This window comes from Lissotriton vulgaris, chromosome 5, assembly GCF_964263255.1.
Source record: "Lissotriton vulgaris chromosome 5, aLisVul1.2, whole genome shotgun sequence".
NCBI lineage: Eukaryota > Metazoa > Chordata > Amphibia > Caudata > Salamandridae > Lissotriton > Lissotriton vulgaris.
Window position 1 is genome coordinate 377,029,479 of NC_141693.1, and position 17,521 is coordinate 377,046,999.

Here is a 17,521-nt window from a genome sequence, read left to right on the forward strand (position 1 = left end):
ATAAATTACTGCCTCGTTGTCTTTCCATATGCGGTTGCTAAATAAGCATGCAACAGGACCCACTATCATTCAAATGGTGGTGCGCCTCCCGGTCGGATTGACAGCATTTTGTTCTTGTTTTGAGAGTGCACTTCAAAGCATGGACAGCTTTTCTCGATTTCATAAATACGGTCAGTCCGACCGGGAGATGCACCACCGTGTGATTGATAGCGGGTCCTGTGGCATGCTTATTTATTTAATTGCAACTTCAGACATAGGGTATAGTTAGTGAATAGTGTCTCTTTGGAGTGGTGTTGCGTATAGTGAAAATGGTTTTTAGTAGATACTTTATAATACTCTGTGGCGTGTTTCTGATGGGAGTTCAACTGTCTGCAATCAGTGTGGTACAGATTATACTCTCTCGATAGCGTAAACACTGTTTTCACATTCACGTTTCTTTTCATGTCAGGTTCAATACAGGCTAAAGACTGTCCTTAGTACTGTATTAGTTCTATAACAGGGCTTATGGGTCTGGTGTGTTGGTTTTCTCTGAACAGTACTGCAAAGGTAAATACCTCATACAGTAGAGTTTACCAATTGATTGTCAACATCAGCTCAGTTCCACATGAAGTGTATAATATAGGGTCAATATTGCACATAACAGAGGTTTGCTTCACCTAAGGGGGCTGTATGTGTGATGCCATTAATGATGCTTCTTGTTATTATGAGCTGTTTTGTACTTACTTTCATACCTTTAATGCCATCCTCGTCTACAGAGTAATGTGTAGAAAAGAAGCTTAGATGATGTCATCAGAGATGTCATCATTAATGTAATTTGAGATTTCATCAGTGATGTCATAAATTATGCCATAAAATGTCATTAGTGATGTAATATTTAAGGTCATAAACAGTGCACGGCGGGGGTGCAAGTTATAGTTAGCTCTGTTAACTATAAGTGGTGAATTTTAGTGTTTCTTAGAGTTCAGAACGTTATGTTGGCACTGACATATTCACCTAACTAGAACGTAAATGTATGTAAATGTATAGGCATTTATATAGCGCACTACTTACCCGTAGGGTCCCAAGGCGCTTCGACCGCTGCGAAACCCTTCCTGGCTTCCCTGAGAGATGGTCCCTTAATGGGTATCTCCAGGGTGAGACCAGGCATCCCCGGCGGTCTGGTGGGGCCGTTAGTGAGGATGAGGCAAGCTAATGCCCAGAGTTGCCGAGTGTGATCGCTGATCAGAGTGGGCACCGAGGCGAGAGAATTATCGAGTCCGCTGACCCTGGTCCAGAAACCTGCCGCGCCGGGAATCGAACCCTGATCCCGGGCCGTCCTCTGCTCTCGGGTCTGCCGCCTCTAACCAGTGAGCCACACTACGTCACTTTAACCTTTGTTTTTTTCAGTGAATTTCTTGGGGGTTTCTTGTGTATAGTAATATTTTGTTACAGTACGCAAAGCTAACCCCATCGCACATGACTTTCGTCATGCGCAGCGGGGATTGGTCGCAAAGCCTGGCCTGTAGCCAGGCCTTGCGTCCAATTCCCCAGAGGCAGGCAAACCCATTCCATGCATGCCCTTAGGTCATGTTCGGCTTGGAGTTTGTCGCAGGGTCTGGTTTGCAGCCAGGCCCTGCGTTCAATGCCCTACAGACAGCCAACCCCATGCTGTGCGCAAAATTCAACTGTGCACGCTAGGTGATTTGCCACATGGCCACATGGCCATGTGTCCAACCCAGCCCATGCAGCCAACCCGCGCTGTGCCCACCTTGAGCTGTGCGCAGCAGGGGGTGACGCAGAACCTGGCCTGCGCACGCCCCCCCAAGCCAATAGTGGTCTCATAGGACCCCATTCCCCAGGGTCCAAAAATATGTTACGGGGAGGGTGTCTTGCGGCTCCCCTCCAGGCCTTTTTTTAATTTGATTTTGTCAATTAACAAGGTGATACAGAATCACAATTGTCACTGCAAAATGTTAACCTGAATGCTCGAGTGAATACAAAGAAAATGTCCATGTTACAGCTCATATTTTCTTGCCCATTACCTGTGTACCATGCAACAAGGGATAAGGAACACTAGAAATTAAGTAAAAAAGAGGTATGGCCTTAGGGATAGGGATGAATAGGCACAGGGCAGAGGGAAACCTTGTGAGAGAGGGGAAAAAGTTAATGTTGTGGGCCCCGGATAGGCAAGGGAAGGGAGGGGGGTAGCCTAATGCCGGTCCCTGGATCAGCAGTTGAGTCAAGTCAAGTCAAAAGATTTGTATAGCGCGCTACATACCCGTAGGGTCTCAAGGCGCTTGAAGAGGGTGGGGAATTACTTGTTGAATATCCAAGTTTTAAGTTGCTTTCTGAATGCGAGGTGGTTCTGAGTGAGACGAAGGTGAGTGGGGAGTGAGTTCCAGGTTTTAGCCGCGAGGTAGGAGAAGGATCTACCTCCCATGGTGGTTTTGTTGATGCGAGGTACGGTAGCAAGGGCTTGGTTGGAGGAACGAAGCTGGCGGGAGGGGGTATAGAAGGAAAGTCGTGTGTTGAGGCATTTGGGACCAAGTTTGTAAAGTGCTTTGTGTGCGTGGGTTAGGAGGCGGAAAGTGATCCTCTTATTGACGGGAAGCCAGTGGAGGTTTTTCAGGTGACTAGAGATGTGGTCTTTACGCGGGATGTCTAGTATGAGTCTGGCTGATGCGTTCTGGATGCGTTGGAGTTTTTTCTGGAGTTTTGCGGTGATACCGGCGTAAAGGGTGTTTCCGTAGTCCAGGCGGCTTGTAACCAGTGCATGGGTGACCGTTTTTCTGGTTTCGGTGGGGATCCAGCGAAATGTTTTTTTGAGCATGCGGAGAATGTTGAAGCAAGATGATGAAACGGCGTTGACTTGTCTGTTCATCGAGAGTGAGGAGTCCAGGATGACGCCCAGGTTCCGTGCGTGGTCCGTCGGGATGGGTGCTTTTCCAAGGGCCTCTGGCCACCAAGAGTCATCCCAGGAGGAGGGGGAGGAACAGCTGGAACAGCTGGAACAGCGACCATGTGTGGAGGCCCTCCCTGAGCCTTATCAGGCCCAGGGACCTCACCATCCAAGGCCCAAACCAATTAAAAAGTGGAGGGGGTCTGCACAGCCCCCTCCTTGGCCCTTATTAGGCTCTGGGGACCCCAACCCCAAGGATCAAATTCCATAATTAAGGGGAGGGGGGCTTGCGGCCCCCTCCCCTAGCCTTCTTGAGCCCCGAGGAGTCCCATCCCCTGGGGCCAAATTCCATTAAAAAGGGGAGGGTGTTATACGGTTACCATTAGAAAAGGTAGGACTAAGTATTAGAGCATGACTTCAGATCACTCGGACTAAGTCCAGCTACACCATCAGAGACTATTGCCCAATTCCTAGCTAGCTTACAGTGCTCATCCGAACACCTAACCGCCCTGTGGTGGCAGGTGATTTTTGCAACTTTAAGCATGACACTCTGATCCCCAAAGGAATCATGGAAACAGATTTTTCCCATTTCGGTGTTTACTCATGCATGCCCTTGGTAAACAAAAGGAAAGATAAGAATAAAGTTTTCAATACTTTAATAATGAACTTTAATAATAATGTTTATTAAGTGTTTAGTCAATAAAAACCATTACACAGACATTCGTTCACTGCGTGTCATAAACGTAAATAGTTTCTTTACTACCACTCTAAAGTGTAGTCCTTGACCCTTTTGTCAAGTTGTTTTCATTTAAAAAGAATATATTTAAAATCTCTAAAAGGTCATACAGACACTTATATCAAAATAGACATTAAATCCTATTTTACGTTTCTGTTGTTACAGCGGCTATCTTTTAAACCACCAATCACTTCCTCATTAATAGCTGCCCACATTAGTCTTACTTCAATACTTATTATTCAAATTGAATGTTCGTAAAATCACTTATCTAGAGAGGTAGCTGTAGTTCCATGGTTTAAAGAGCTAGAGCTTAGTGCAATTTAGTTGATGCCTGATATAGTCCAGTTGATTTAGGTACAAGCGCCTTTTGCAAATTTGATTTCCATAGTTGGTCTATACATTAATTCCTCTTTATATTTCTTTTCGGTGGTTACAACCGGTATTCCCTTTTTGCCTTTTCTGATCCCCTAGGTTTAAAGTACCGGTGCATTATGCAACTTAGTCAATAATACATTGGTCTTAGATGTTCTGCAGATATTGTTCCCCAATGGTACTTCTTTATTATAGTACACATGCCTGATGTTAGTTGTTCCATTTATTTTTATATTTGCATTTACAATTTACACCTCGGCAAATGAGGGGTATTGAGTTTTCAACACATTTATTGAAACAATAAAAATCTTTCATAGAAAGAATGGGCTGCGATTACACCACAATTCCTAAAATTAGTATGGTTCCATAAACAAATGACTTATATTTTAACTAAAATCTGTTATCACCCTTTATACGTTCTCCTTTTTGTGACCCTGAAAACCTGCCATTCACTAAAATGCATTTCAATAGGGTGCTACCATGTCTACTGGTCCCAAGATGGCTGCCAACACTTCTTGGATGACCCCTTATTTTTGCTCATTTTGCCCCCGTGGGATTGCGTCCCCAGGGCTGCCATCGGTCCTTACTTAAAGTACCTGGCCCCAGGGAATGGGGGTCCAGAGCCCAATATGGAATAATGTAGCAGGGCCCTACTGACCCCCTCCCTTTAAAAAAAATGGCAGGCAACCATTTTGATTTGTTTTTTGCGCGATCGTGGAAAAAACAGACAATGTATTTTTATATCTTGGCCCCATGGTATTCCCTCTGGGCCATTCCCCCCCCACCCTCGCCCCCCCCATTGGGCCTTGGGGGAAGGGTATCCCTACCCTGCCCCCTTATATTATTTTTGCTTTAAAACTTCTGGATGGGGTACTAAGTCCACAGAGTCCTGTAATGACTGCCATCAACATTTTTCTCATATAGCTCGCAGCCGATCAAAGTGCTTGCTCCAGCAGGAGTCTGACTTCCACGGGAGCGATTTGGCCTAAGGATAAACAAAAGTTCCCTGGGCCAATCAGAATGCTCTATTTTTGTACCTCTGCTCCATCGTGACTCTCAATAGACTCTTGAGGATTCATTTTTTAACCTTCATTTCTCAGAAAATACTTAACAGATTTACACCAAATCACAAAAAACTCCCCTGCACTGATAGCAGTTTATTGACTAAACCTAATCCAGTCGCTAGTGAGATTTAGAGAGGGCTTTTACCTCTCAGGACTCTTTGGCTGGCTCACGCCTTCATGAGGATAAGGTCCTCAACAGATCAGGTCAGTAGAGCTTCAGTTTGCTCTGGCCAGGAAAAGATTGGCAACTCCACGTTTAGTCGTGAGTACATGTAGGTCGAAATCTAAAGGTGTTCAACACTCTCTACAAACACCACATACTATATATCCCGGTTCAAGATGTTGGACAGTGGCATATTGCCAATCAAGTCAGTTCATCATCCTGAACCAATTGGTCCAATCAGCCAGACTTGGACAGTTTACTTCCTCAAAGAAGAATCAGGGAACAGCCTATTTCCAGAATTCAATACAATGGTGCGTGCCCACCTGTACATGACCAGCTATACCTTGTAGTGTGGAGACATCTGGCATGTGCGCTACTGAGAGACATTGAAATAATGAACAACAGAGGAAGAAGTGAATGTTTACAAATAACTGTTTATATCACTATCACATGCACTTATAACGTTCAAAGAGCACTTACAGTGCACACAAGTTCCAATGATTGCAAACAATGTCGCTAAAAGTATCTACCCAAACACACAAAAAATAATGAACAGAAATCATGCCTGATTGGCATAAGACTTTTGATTCAATTCATGGAAGGATGCCTGTAGATATATCGCCTGAATGTAGCTACCACACCCAAAAACGTTAACTATGCTGCCATCAACCAGTACTTATGCAGAGGGCTGGTCTGGTGATCTAGAGAGCTACCTTCTTGAGACTCAGGGTGTGGAGAGCGATTGAGAATCCTCTCACTCATGGTGCACCAAATGTAGTGTCTCTGAGGAGCTCCAGTTTGAAGTTTGAAGAGATTCCTCTGGATCAGAGGCCTCACAAACTGTTTCCAAAAAGCTAAAAGCATTGGTAAAACCAATAGAACTGGCCTTTTATTAGGTAAAGTGGTAACAGTTGGGCAACTGTTTTGTTGCCCTAAGCTGTCATAGGAATAAAATCCCATATTGAAGCCACATCCTGGGCTACAACAATATAAACGCTGGTAATATGGCTCCTTTGCTGAATATAATGCATTAGGAGAGAAAAGCTGTACCCCAAAAGAACATTCTTATGAAAAGTAATCAGAGAAGAAGATTATTTAACGCCTTTACCTTGGCGGCAATTCCTCCGCGGTGCGGGCCTTCTAATGGGTGGGCGGGGCTGTGACGGCCGTTGGCCGTTCGCAGCACTGGGGAGGGAGTGCTCCCGTCGGCCGTTGGCCCACTGGAGCACGGAAAGGATTAAAGAGCGTGTGATTACTTAAAAGATTTTTTAAAAGGGCGTGATTACGAATGGGTCAGTGTATTCTGACTCGTTCGTTATCCCCGGTTTAGGCACGGTCGGAATTATGATTTGGAAGGTATTTAACATGTCGCTAATTATTGGATGCAGTAAACACTTCAAGCTTCATTAGATTTTGGCAAGTAAAAAATGCTAAAATTTAACAGGGGAGGTGTGTATAGTATTTACCGTACCATGGGAATTTTGGTGTGTTAACCACCAATATCTGTAAGAAATTCTTTAGAGACTCGTAATACATGGTATTTACCGCACCCGATAAATAACATTACCCATGGCATATTGATTTGTCAGGTGCCATAATTAGCACCTATACTCGTTATCAGGCCCTTGGAGTGGGGGTGTCTCATTTTGTTTACTAAAGAGAGCGAGAAGTATCAATTTTTGAATTGTAGAAAACCTAGTGCCCAGTCGGCAATCAAGGGCAGTCTGATATTCTTAATCACTTCTCCAAGTAGAGGAGGTTCACTTGAAAGCAAGCCACAATAGTTAAGTCATGAAACAATTGTACTTTGGCTCTGCCCTCAAATTTGGGCTCATTACATTCCACAGTGTGGGGCTCTGAACATCCAGGATTCTACATCCACGTTGGATCCAGTCTCTTTGGATTATTAAGTATGTTGAAGTTTAGCACCGGAACCTGTTATTTTTTGTAGACCTAACAGAATCCTGATAGCTGCATTGTGGACTTCCTGTACTTTACACACTAATTTCACGGATTGAAACATCCAATTAATACTTTAGTCAAGAGAGGACAACAACCTACTCCAATAGCTTCCTTTGTTCTAGTTCCACCATTAGGAGGGTGAGGGGGAGGAGGAGGGGGAGGAGGAGGGTAATGGAGGGGGAGGAGGCAGAGGTGAAGGAGGAGAGAGAATATGAATATACTGGAAATTAGCAGTTTTTATTAATGCACGGATTGCTACTTCATGGTTAGATGATAGTATTTTGGGCAAAACACGGAATACCTGGCAAGGTTACTGCAAGTTTTCTCGCATAGAATTTCCAAGAGAGATGCATTTTTTATTTCAAAAGTTTACACTTCCATTTCCTCTTTTTAGCATTAGTACTATTTCATTCCTGTCCGTATATCACAAAGTAGGACAGAATTATTAAAATGCAACACATGGAATTAAGGAGAATTGCATGTATATAAATGCCAAGTTAAGCAACACACCGTTTGGAGATCATATTCACTTCCTTAATGACTTCCAATATGAGCAATCAACTGCATTTAAATTAATGAGAGTGATAACCTGACAAAAGTACTTTTTTTTGTTTTATTTTCTGTAGGATTCCACAAGAAGGTATGCCTGCTCTGTGGCCTCAGTCTATCTATTTCACCTTCCAGTTTTATCGTTTTCCACCCCTAACAACTCAACGGTTACAACTAATGAAACTGGATCAGTCGGATTCGTTATCGCACATCCTAGTGCAGATTAATAAAGATGGCTCAGTTAATGCTGGTAAGAACCTTATACATCTTTTACAAGTGTTAATTGACCTTTGGGTGCCAGGAGCTTAGCTTAGCCAGTTAGATTTTTTTTATGGGGGGGGGGGGGGGGCGCGTGAAACTGAGTTTTCTAAATCATTAATGCCATTGCAATGGCAACATGTATGAAAATAGTCTTAACTTTAAAAGGATTCTTCTCTGCACCACTTGAGAGCCACCCAGTCCCTTGTTTATTCTTGGCCTGTTTTGTTTGCGAGGGAAGTTGAGGGGTGGGGGTGTGCGTGTGTGTGTGTGTCCGATGGCTGCTATTCTGAAAGGGAACCGGACCACAGACACTGCTACTGGACCCAACTACACATTTATTAAGGGGATGCCACACCCCAAATGCCCACCCCACCTCCGAAGCTATGCCCCCGATGGGAACCAATTTGTAAACGTTAGTAATTTTGTTTCTGCAAAATGCAATCCTTAGGGGCCTACTTTTAAACAGAGCCATCAAAAGTTGGAAACCGTTGATGTTATCAGAGAGAAGCCTGCCATACATAGAAGCAGCGTCAAATAGTCTCTGCACTTGAGGAATTCAGACAGCAGTAGTGTCCCCGAAAAGGCAAGGCTTTCTCCGGACCCTACAAGATCTTTTGGGACTGTCGATCAAATCATGATGCTACCTCGGTCGTTGTGTAGCTTAACTTAGATGGGCATAGCATTTGACTACCATAACATAACAAAACATATTCTAGAGAAATGCAGCACCCAGTTTACGCCAAACTCTGTACTAGCTAAACTGTAAAGTTCACTCTTCTTTTTTTTTTGGATCAAATTTATTTTTTATTGAGCTCAGCAGCACCACACAATACAATAATTGGACAGTCATAGCATTGTACATGCCCCCCTCCCTTCAGCTCCCTTCCTTCATTAAACATCATATCATTGGGGAGGGATATCATGTGTCCATGTGGGCCTGTGGAAATGGTACGTATCAAGACAATCCAAACAAGAACCCCCGAACCCCACCGCCCCTGAGGACCCCCCCTAACCCCAACTTCCCTCCCACCTCTGGCAACCCCTCCCGGTGTGTTCCGCTGACTCGGTGCGTGGTGGTTGGTAAGATTCACATCAGGCAGTGCCCCTCTCGCCCTCCGGCTTCTTATGGAATTCATCCACCAGGCGCAGAACCCGTAAGTATTTCGGACACTTGAGCTCGTTGAACTCTTGAGTTAACAGGGAGATCAGTGGCTGCCATATTTCTTTAAAGGAGTCGGAAGTTTGTGTGAGGGAGGCTTGTATCCTTTCCATCCCCATTATGTACCATAGACGGTTGAGCCACCCTGTATGTGTGGGCCTTCGTGTAGTGCCCCATAGAGAGAGGACATGTTGTGTTGCCGCCCCCATTGCCAGCCCCATTTGTTTCCCCGTATAGACTTGAGAGGGAACATGAGTTTGTTAGGTAGACCCAAGATTGTGTATGTCGGGAAGCGGGGGATCTCTATCTCAAAGTGTAAATCTATGTCTCGGAGTACCAGCTCCCAATATTCCTGTACTTCCGCGCATTCCCAGAGCAAATGATGCATGGTCCCCGTGTGCCCGCAGCCCCTCCAGCAGGTGGGGTCTCTTCGCGGATTGCTCTGATGTAGCCGCTCCGGAGTCAGGTGCCAGTAACAGGCCACCTTAACCGCCAATTCTCTACTGGCAACGTTCCTGGCCGTATGGTGCGCCCTGTAAAATATATCCTGCCATTTTTTATCGGAGAGCGAGCGCCCTAGCTCTCGTTCCCATCTTTTTTGACCCGCTGACCGTGCCGTGAGCGGCGCCAGAAGCTTGTATAGTTCTGTGATTGCCCGTGCGTCCGTGGTTTTGAGTAGCCACTTCTCGTATGCTGTGAGGGGGTGGCGTACTTGAGGCATGATATCTTTATTAGTGAGCCAGTGCCGAAGCTGGAAGTACTGGAAGGTTCGTGGTTTGTCCAACTCATAGTTGTCCCGTACCTCCTGCAGCGTCTTGAAGCCCTGCAGGTCAAACAAGTGCCCCGCTGACCGACATTCTGATTGTCGCCTCTGTGGGAAGGAACCTGGGACTGTCCCCGGCGGAAACTTGGGATTGTCCAGTAGCGGTGTCATCGGCGACGGGAAGGACGTGAGGCCCCTAGGGACCGCCGCTGCGTTCCACACCTGGAGGAGCGTCCTGGTGATGGGAGATTTGTTGAGGTAGGCCGGCCTGTCCGACCTTGCCAGAAACTGGATTTTCCAGAGTGACAAGCCTGCCATCGCCCTGTCCTGAAATAGCAATCGTTTCTCCGATGTTGGGCGGGACCATTCAATGAGGTATCGCATTTGCGTTGCCTGGAAGTAACGGTGGAGGTCTGGCACGCCCAGTCCGCCCTCCGCCGTCCCCCGCATGACCAGGCCTCGCCGCAGTCGGGGGCATTTGCTGGCCCAGATGAACTGTTGTAGCGCGTCCTGAAGCTTTTAATCATACCTAAAGGCGGAGTGACCTGAATGGTTTGAAATAGGTACAACACCTTGGGCAGAAGGGACATTTTAACAGCCGCCACGCGCCCTAGCCAGGAGAGCGGCAGTTGCCGCCATTGCAGAATATCCCCTTGAATGCGCTTCAGGAGTTTTGAGTAATTGAGTTCGACCGTCTCGGCCGTTGCGGGCGTCAAGTCAATCCCCAAATATGGCAGCAATAGTTACGTGGTCAGCCCTCTCAGCTGTAAAAGTCCTCTGTTGGCCGGGCGGGTGTTGCGTCCCAGGGGCAAAACCACCGACTTCCTGACATTCATTTTGAAGCCCGAGACCCCCCGAACCTCTCCATCTCGTCCAGAAAGGCCGGTATGGCTATCTTAGGGTTGTCCACGGCGGCAAGGATGTCGTCCGCGTAGAGGCTGATTGTTTGTTCTTCTCCCCCGTATTTGATCCCTGTGATGGATTGGTTGTCCCGCACGTGTTGGGCGAACGGTTCGATATACAGGGCGAACAACAGCGGCGAGAGCGGACAACCCTGCCTCGTGCCCCGTCTGATATCAAATGGCCGGGAGCCAATCCCATTAACCCTGATCGTCGCCCACAGTGACGCGTATCAACCGGCCACCCAAGAGCGAAACCTCTCACCCAAGTCGAACCTAGTAAGTTTCCTATCCAGATGTTTCCAGTCTACTCTGTCGAACGCTTTTTCTGCGTCGACCGAAAGCAGGGCTGCGTCTGAGGCGTTGAAGTGGGCCTTATCTATAACGTGCATCAGGCGCTTGGTGTTATCAGCACATTGACGGTATGGTATAAAGCCTGCCTGATCCGGTTCGATTATGCCTGGAAGGCATGGGCCCAATCTAGGGGCCAGGATGCCTGTAAACAATTTTAAGTCCAGGTTGAGATGCGAGATCGGTCTGTAGGCCGCGCAGTGGGTCGCATCTTTGCCAGGTTCGGCAGGGTATCACGTCCGCCTCAAGCATGTCATGCGGGGTGGATCCGGGGCCTTGGAAGGAGTTAAATAATTTGGTTAAGATGAGGACTAGGAGGGGGCAGAACGTTTTGTAGAAGCCAGCGGAAAATCCATCCGGGCCCGGCGCCTTCAGTGGTTTGAGGCGTGCTATCGCCGAAATCACTTCCTCAAGGCGTATAGGGGTATCTAAGGCTGAGGCCTTCGCCTCGTTGAGGGTTGTGACCCCGGCCTCCTCCTGATACGCGATCCCTGCCTCGTCGTCCAAGGACGAGTCATCAGTGTATAAAGTGGCATAGAATGCCCTGAACGCTTCTGCAATGTGTTCATCCTCATGGACCTCCCCACCCCCCTCCGTGCGAATGACCGGGATCTTGGAGCAGACAATTTTTGCTTTGAGTTTGTTGGCCAGTAGTCGGCCGGTCCTGTCCCCTCCCACATAGTAAGTGTGGCGGAGGCGTAACGCTGCGTATTCCGCGCGATCCAAGTCCAGGCTTGCGAGCTGTGCTCTGGCTGCCTTCAGTTTGCGCCAGATCCTGGGGGCTCATGTCCGACAGTGCACTCTCTGGAGTTCCAGAACTTGCTCCGCCAATTCCTGCCGCCGTTCTTTCTGTTCTCTATTGTCCGCTGCTGCGATCACCATGAGTTCGCCCCGGATCACCGCTTTGAGTGCCCCCCAAACCGCTGTCATGGCCACCTCGCCAGTGTCGTTGCGGACTAAGTAGTCCGCGATGCTTTGGGAGAGCTGCTGTGCAACCCATTTGCGGGAAAGCAAATTTTCTCTAAGTCTCCATTTGCCCTTACGGGATTGTATGCGTGGGATCGTCAGGTGGAGGACCACCGCGTCGTGATCTGATAGGGCCGCCGGGGCAACCTCAATGTCTCTTATCATGGGGGCCAGTTCCGCAGAGCCAAGGAAATGATCTATGCGAGCGTAAGAGCGGTGTATGTGGTAATAAAATGTATATCCTGGGGATGTAGGGTGAATCTCCCATGTGTCTAGGAACCCCCTGTTGGTCAGCCACTGTCTCCCTTCGGTGGAGAGTGCCCCTGAGTCGCCAAACCTCTGGCCCGACCTGTCTCTCGTGTTATCCATCACCAAGTTTATGTCTCCACCCACCACCGTGTTCCTCATGTCTGTGCCCATTACATCTGAGAGCACCCCTTTAAGGAAGGTTTCCTGTTTGGTGTTGGGGACGTAAACGGACCCCACTGTGAGCGATAAGTCACCCAGAAGAACCTTGTAGGCTAGGAATCTACCTTTGATTTCTGCCACTTTATCTCCCATCCCTCCTTTGAAGTGTCGCACGATTAGTAGAGCCATCCCGGCTTTCTTCTCTGCAGTGGAAGAGTAAAATTGCAACGGGAAGGCCCTGGACTTCATACGGTGCCAGTCCCTGGCCAGCAGGTGCGTCTCCTGAAGCAAGCATATGGCAGCTCCGGAGTTCTCTAGGTAGGAGAGCACCGCCCTTCTCTTAATGGGGTTATTGAGTCCCTTGACATTCAGGGTGAGAATCTGGAGGTGCTCGTCAGCCATGGGGATGTGTGCACTCTGTCTCTCTGTGCCATGATCTAAAGCCACCCAGAGTCTCGTCGCATGTAGCCTGCCCGAACCGAACACACCGGGTCCCCTCCCCCCTGTCCTCTTGCCCCTCTTCCGCCTTACCCCAACACAACCCGCCTGAACCCCAACTCCTGCCCCCCCGTCTGCCTCCCTTCCCCTCGCCCCAACCCCCCCCTCTCCCCCGACCCCAACATGGAACCCCCAACCAGAGAACATTGTCACAGGCCGATTCAGTCCCAGATCAGGCCTGTGGTAAAGTTACGAGTGAAAGGGAACTGTGGCAATGGCGACCTCAAGGCCCCCGTCCCGCCCCCCATCACCATGTTGCGATGATGCGAGTCGACGCCCCCATCTGCGCTGTTTTAGGACCCAGTGGTCGTGTCCCTGGAAACTTCCTGCACCGCCGCTGCCTGTTCCTGTGCCATGGTCTCGGGGTCTGGTTTAAGACCTTTCTTGGACGTTCGTCTTCGTCTCACCCTCTGCCAGCCGTCTCTTGTTGTCTGTGGGGATCTCGACTGTGATGGCAGAGTACCCGGGCCGTCGTCTGTAGCGTCCCCCTCGTAGGCAATACCCAGCAGATCACACGTTTCCCGCAGTGACCGGAGTTGATGAAGGGCCCCCTTCCATTTAAAAATGAGGCGAAAGGGATGTCGCCAGGAGTACGGGATTTCATTGTCCCGTAGGAAGGTTGTAGCCACCTTGAATGCCCGCCGTTTCTACAGGGTGATCGCAGACAAATCCTGAAATAGCTCCACGGTGTGTCCTTGAAAGTGAAGGGGTTGCTTCTGGCTTTCTGCTTTCAGAATGCGTTCTTTTAGGGGGGTAATCAGGCAGGAAGGCCAGGATATCGGGTGGGGGAGCCGGAGCCCGGCATGCCAGGCCCCCTCTGTGGGCCCTGTCTATTCGAATCACAAAGTCAGCGGGTTCATCCAAAACGTCCCTAAACAAGCATTGCAAGTAGGCCCTGACATCTACCCCCTCTGACTTAGATGGCACGCCCCGGACTCGTATGTTATTGCGTCGGGAGCGATTCTCAAGGTCTTCCGTGTGTGCCTGCAGGTCCGTCTGCTGTTCATGGAGTCGGATAATTTCTTGCTGCAGGAGTTCCACCTCTTCCCTCCTAGCCTGCCCAGTGTTCTCAATCGGAGCCACCCTTTCTCCGATGTCGTCCACATCGCGACGCAGCTCCCTGTATTTCCCTGCCATGTCCTGCTTGAGGGTTTGGAAGTCCTCTCTAAGGGAGTTGAACAGGGACTCCAGGAAAGATTTTGTGATAGGGGCCTCTCCCATTTCCCGCTCCTTCTCCTTGCCCGAAGCCACCAGCGCCTGCTTGTCTGGGCTCTTCTCCCCTTTAGCGGAGCCTTTAGCCACCATTTCGGGGATAGTGCGGCCCCCTCTACGGTTCGCAGTTGACATGATCCTCCTCTCCTGCAGCCCCAGCGAGTCGCCCCCTGCCCGTTTCTTTCTCCCCAGAGTCAACAAGGTATGGCTGGACTGAGCTGGAAACCGGGTGTGCAATATAGGGTTGAGGGTCTGACGCGTCCCAGTGTATGTCCCCTGGACGTGATGTGTTGCGGGCCCCGGCTGTTAGCTGTCGCGCTGCCTGCACTCTGAACTCCTTTGCTGCTGGGGCGGGTCCGCTCATCAATTCCGGGCCTGGTTAGGGGCCCGCACCCTGGTAGGCCCACTATGTTGGCAGTAACACTGCAAGGGGGGTGCCCGTGACCCTGGTTCTCCCAGTCGGCCTGTCCTTTTACTAGGCTTGTGGGGCCACTCTGCCTCTTATTGGGCCCTCTGCTGCGCGTGTTCTGGGTATGTGCCGACCCTACTGGTACGCTGTCGCCTCGCTGAGCGGCCCACTACTGTTCACCAGGGGCTCGATTAGTGCCCCCCGAGCTCGCGACCCCGGCGGGGGGTCTTCTCACGTGGTCCCCTCTGGGCCCCCGCCGAGGCCCGTCGTCCGCCACTGCCTCTCAGGTCGTAAGGGTCCCTTAAAAGTGCGGAGGCTACAAGGCCTTAATTCCGCCCCGCCATGCTGCCGTCCCAGATCCCCCTGCGCGCCAAAGGCCCAGGCCGCCGGGTCCAGCTGCGTCTCACGCCGGGGGCCCGAGAACCTGCCCCCCGAGTCTAGGGCCTTGTATCCCCCGTAGCCCCTCTCCTCACCTCTGCGTGGGGTACACCTTGTCTTAGCTGGCAGCTGCTTCCACCGTTATCCTGCCCCATGCAGGCCCAGACCGGGGCCTCAGGTGGTGCTCCTTGCGGTCTGGCGCTGCCTCGCTGTCTCCGGCTCTCCCTCCGGCCGGTCCGCCTCCAGCCCGCCGCGCCTCCTCACTCGTGCCAGGCGCCGTGCAGGCCCAGACCGGGGCCTCGAGTAGTGCTCCTTGCGGTCCGGCGCGGCCCTTTCGACCTCGGCTCTCCTACCGGCCGGTCCGCGATCGGCTTGTCGCGCCTCCTCACAGTTTCCTCCACCTGGGAGCGGTGGCCATCCGCGCCTTGCAGCGATGGCTGTCGGCTCGCAGCAGGGAGTTCGGCCCGCCGCTTTCACTCGGCGGCCTCAGTCGCGGCCCGCCGCTTTCACTCGTCGGCCGCGGTCGCCATTTGCTTCACCCCAGCCGGGGACGCCACCCGCCGCCTTCGAGCGCCCCGTGCTCCGCGATTGGCTGTGTACAGACTCGCTCTGGGCCCCCGCCGGGGGTTCGCTCAATGCAGTCGGCAGGAGGAGCGATTAGGGGGCGAACTATGCGAATTTTAAGGCATTAATGGGGGTTTGGGTCGAGGAGCCTCTGCGTTCCACGTCTTCTCAGGCCGCCATCTTGGCCACAACCCAAGTTCACTCTTCTAAGTAAACATGAACCCAAAGAGGCAAATCAGGATGCAGGAATGTGCTCAACAAATGGTAATGCCCAGAACAGCCCTTACAAAAGAAAGACCAAGGACCACTTTTGGGAATTCATTACCTTCTGCAATTGCTAACTCATTTTCTTTTATTTGTCTGCTTTCTTGGACCTCAGTGAGAGCACCTCATGCATTAGAAAATGACAGATCCTTTACATGCCACTTTAATGGTATTTGCTCTAGACTTCCAGAACCAGCTGAAGTGGTGAAAGGATATTGGGCTTAATTAGGTTTATTTTGATTTCTTTTCCAGGAAAATGTAGGGGTGGGATGTTTATGGAGTAGGGTATACGAATGGAACATTGACAGTTTTTAGTTTTTCCCTTTTCACTGAGTGGCCGGTGTCTCTCTTTTCTAGTTTCATTTGATCAGGATCCTTTAATCCGCAATAATCGCAGAAAAAAGGTGTCCCGAAACGGCGATCGTTTTGGAACCTCCTTCGGAGGGAGCAACATCAGCATTTTATTTTGGGATTTAGTTATGAGGAAATCTATCCCTTTGCCAATGGTGTTATGTCATCGTTTCGGTACCTTTATTTTTGGGGCACCCTTCAGGACTCCACTCTTTATATTATTTTAATTGTTTGGCTTTCACTCCCACTGAAATATGATCAGGTGCCAACAGTGTCCTTAATTGTGTAACATTCAGAATGTAGAAACATTAAGAAAGATAACTCATAAATGTTCTAATATGATTTTTATTTACATCAAAAGTCTCGGCTTCATTCTATTTCTAATGGGAAAATCGGTGACTCATGCAACAAGTAAAGCCCACAATTGTCATTATTTTTGTTCTTGTTCATAAATTGATATTTTAAATTTAACTTACCCACTAGATAATTCAAAATACACCACTTTAGTAGAGAGGTCTGCTCGCTATACCGTTAACATTATGACAATAAAATGTAATATTTCACATAGAATTTATATGACATAATCAATGCTATATCCCTGTCTTACCGGATTGCTTTCTTCCACCACAGTGATAACTTCAACTATGGCTTGGCAGTCTTTTGAGTAACGAAATAGAGTTGGTGGGGCCTGAATTGCTGCAAACAGTTGCCTTAAATATCACCATACACAGGGTTTCCTACTCACATAATCTACAAGTGAATTAATTTTCTGAAAGAAGTCAAATTCATGACATTGATCGAAACAAAGCTTGTGCATCTGTATTCCAACATCTTTCGCTAGTATATTGAATACGTGTATATCATGCTCGATGCGCCACATGACGCAGCTATATTTCACTGATGAGAGCTAAGTACGCTGAAAGTAATCCGCTTTTGCTCCTATTCTCACCTGGACGGGGCCTGGCCTAGCAGTTCATGTTGAACTGTGCTCATTGAAGCAGGACCGAGGCTGATTTGCAGGTGTCTTTCTAAAGTGGCACAGTGTGTGAAAAACAATGGGCTGGAATGTGGCCCAAGTGATTGGCAGCGGCTGAGATTAACCCGTTAACCACAGCGGTAATTCCGCCACGGTGCGGGCGTTTCCGAGCGCGTGTGGAATGCCATCGGCCAATGGCCGACGGCAGCGCTTAAGGGGTTAATTCAAATTCTTTTTCCATCATGTTATTGTTTATTTCAGTAGCGCAACAGGTATTTTGTGTGTGACTCCCCCATAATGCCGATTCACACACACAGACTGGTGCATTTCGGATTCAC

At 49.1% G+C, this 17,521-nt stretch overlaps 1 protein-coding gene across 1 annotated transcript in view; it reads left to right on the forward strand.

The window, feature by feature from the left end:
* The window catches only part of NPHP4 (nephrocystin 4), a 1,007,060-nt gene that overhangs the window by 559,564 nt on the left and 429,975 nt on the right, over positions 1-17,521 (forward strand). Inside the window, exon 16 of the mRNA XM_086921734.1 lies at positions 7,802-7,974. Coding sequence (XP_086777860.1) covers positions 7,802-7,974 — 173 coding nt within the window. The remainder of the gene's footprint in view (positions 1-7,801; positions 7,975-17,521) is intronic.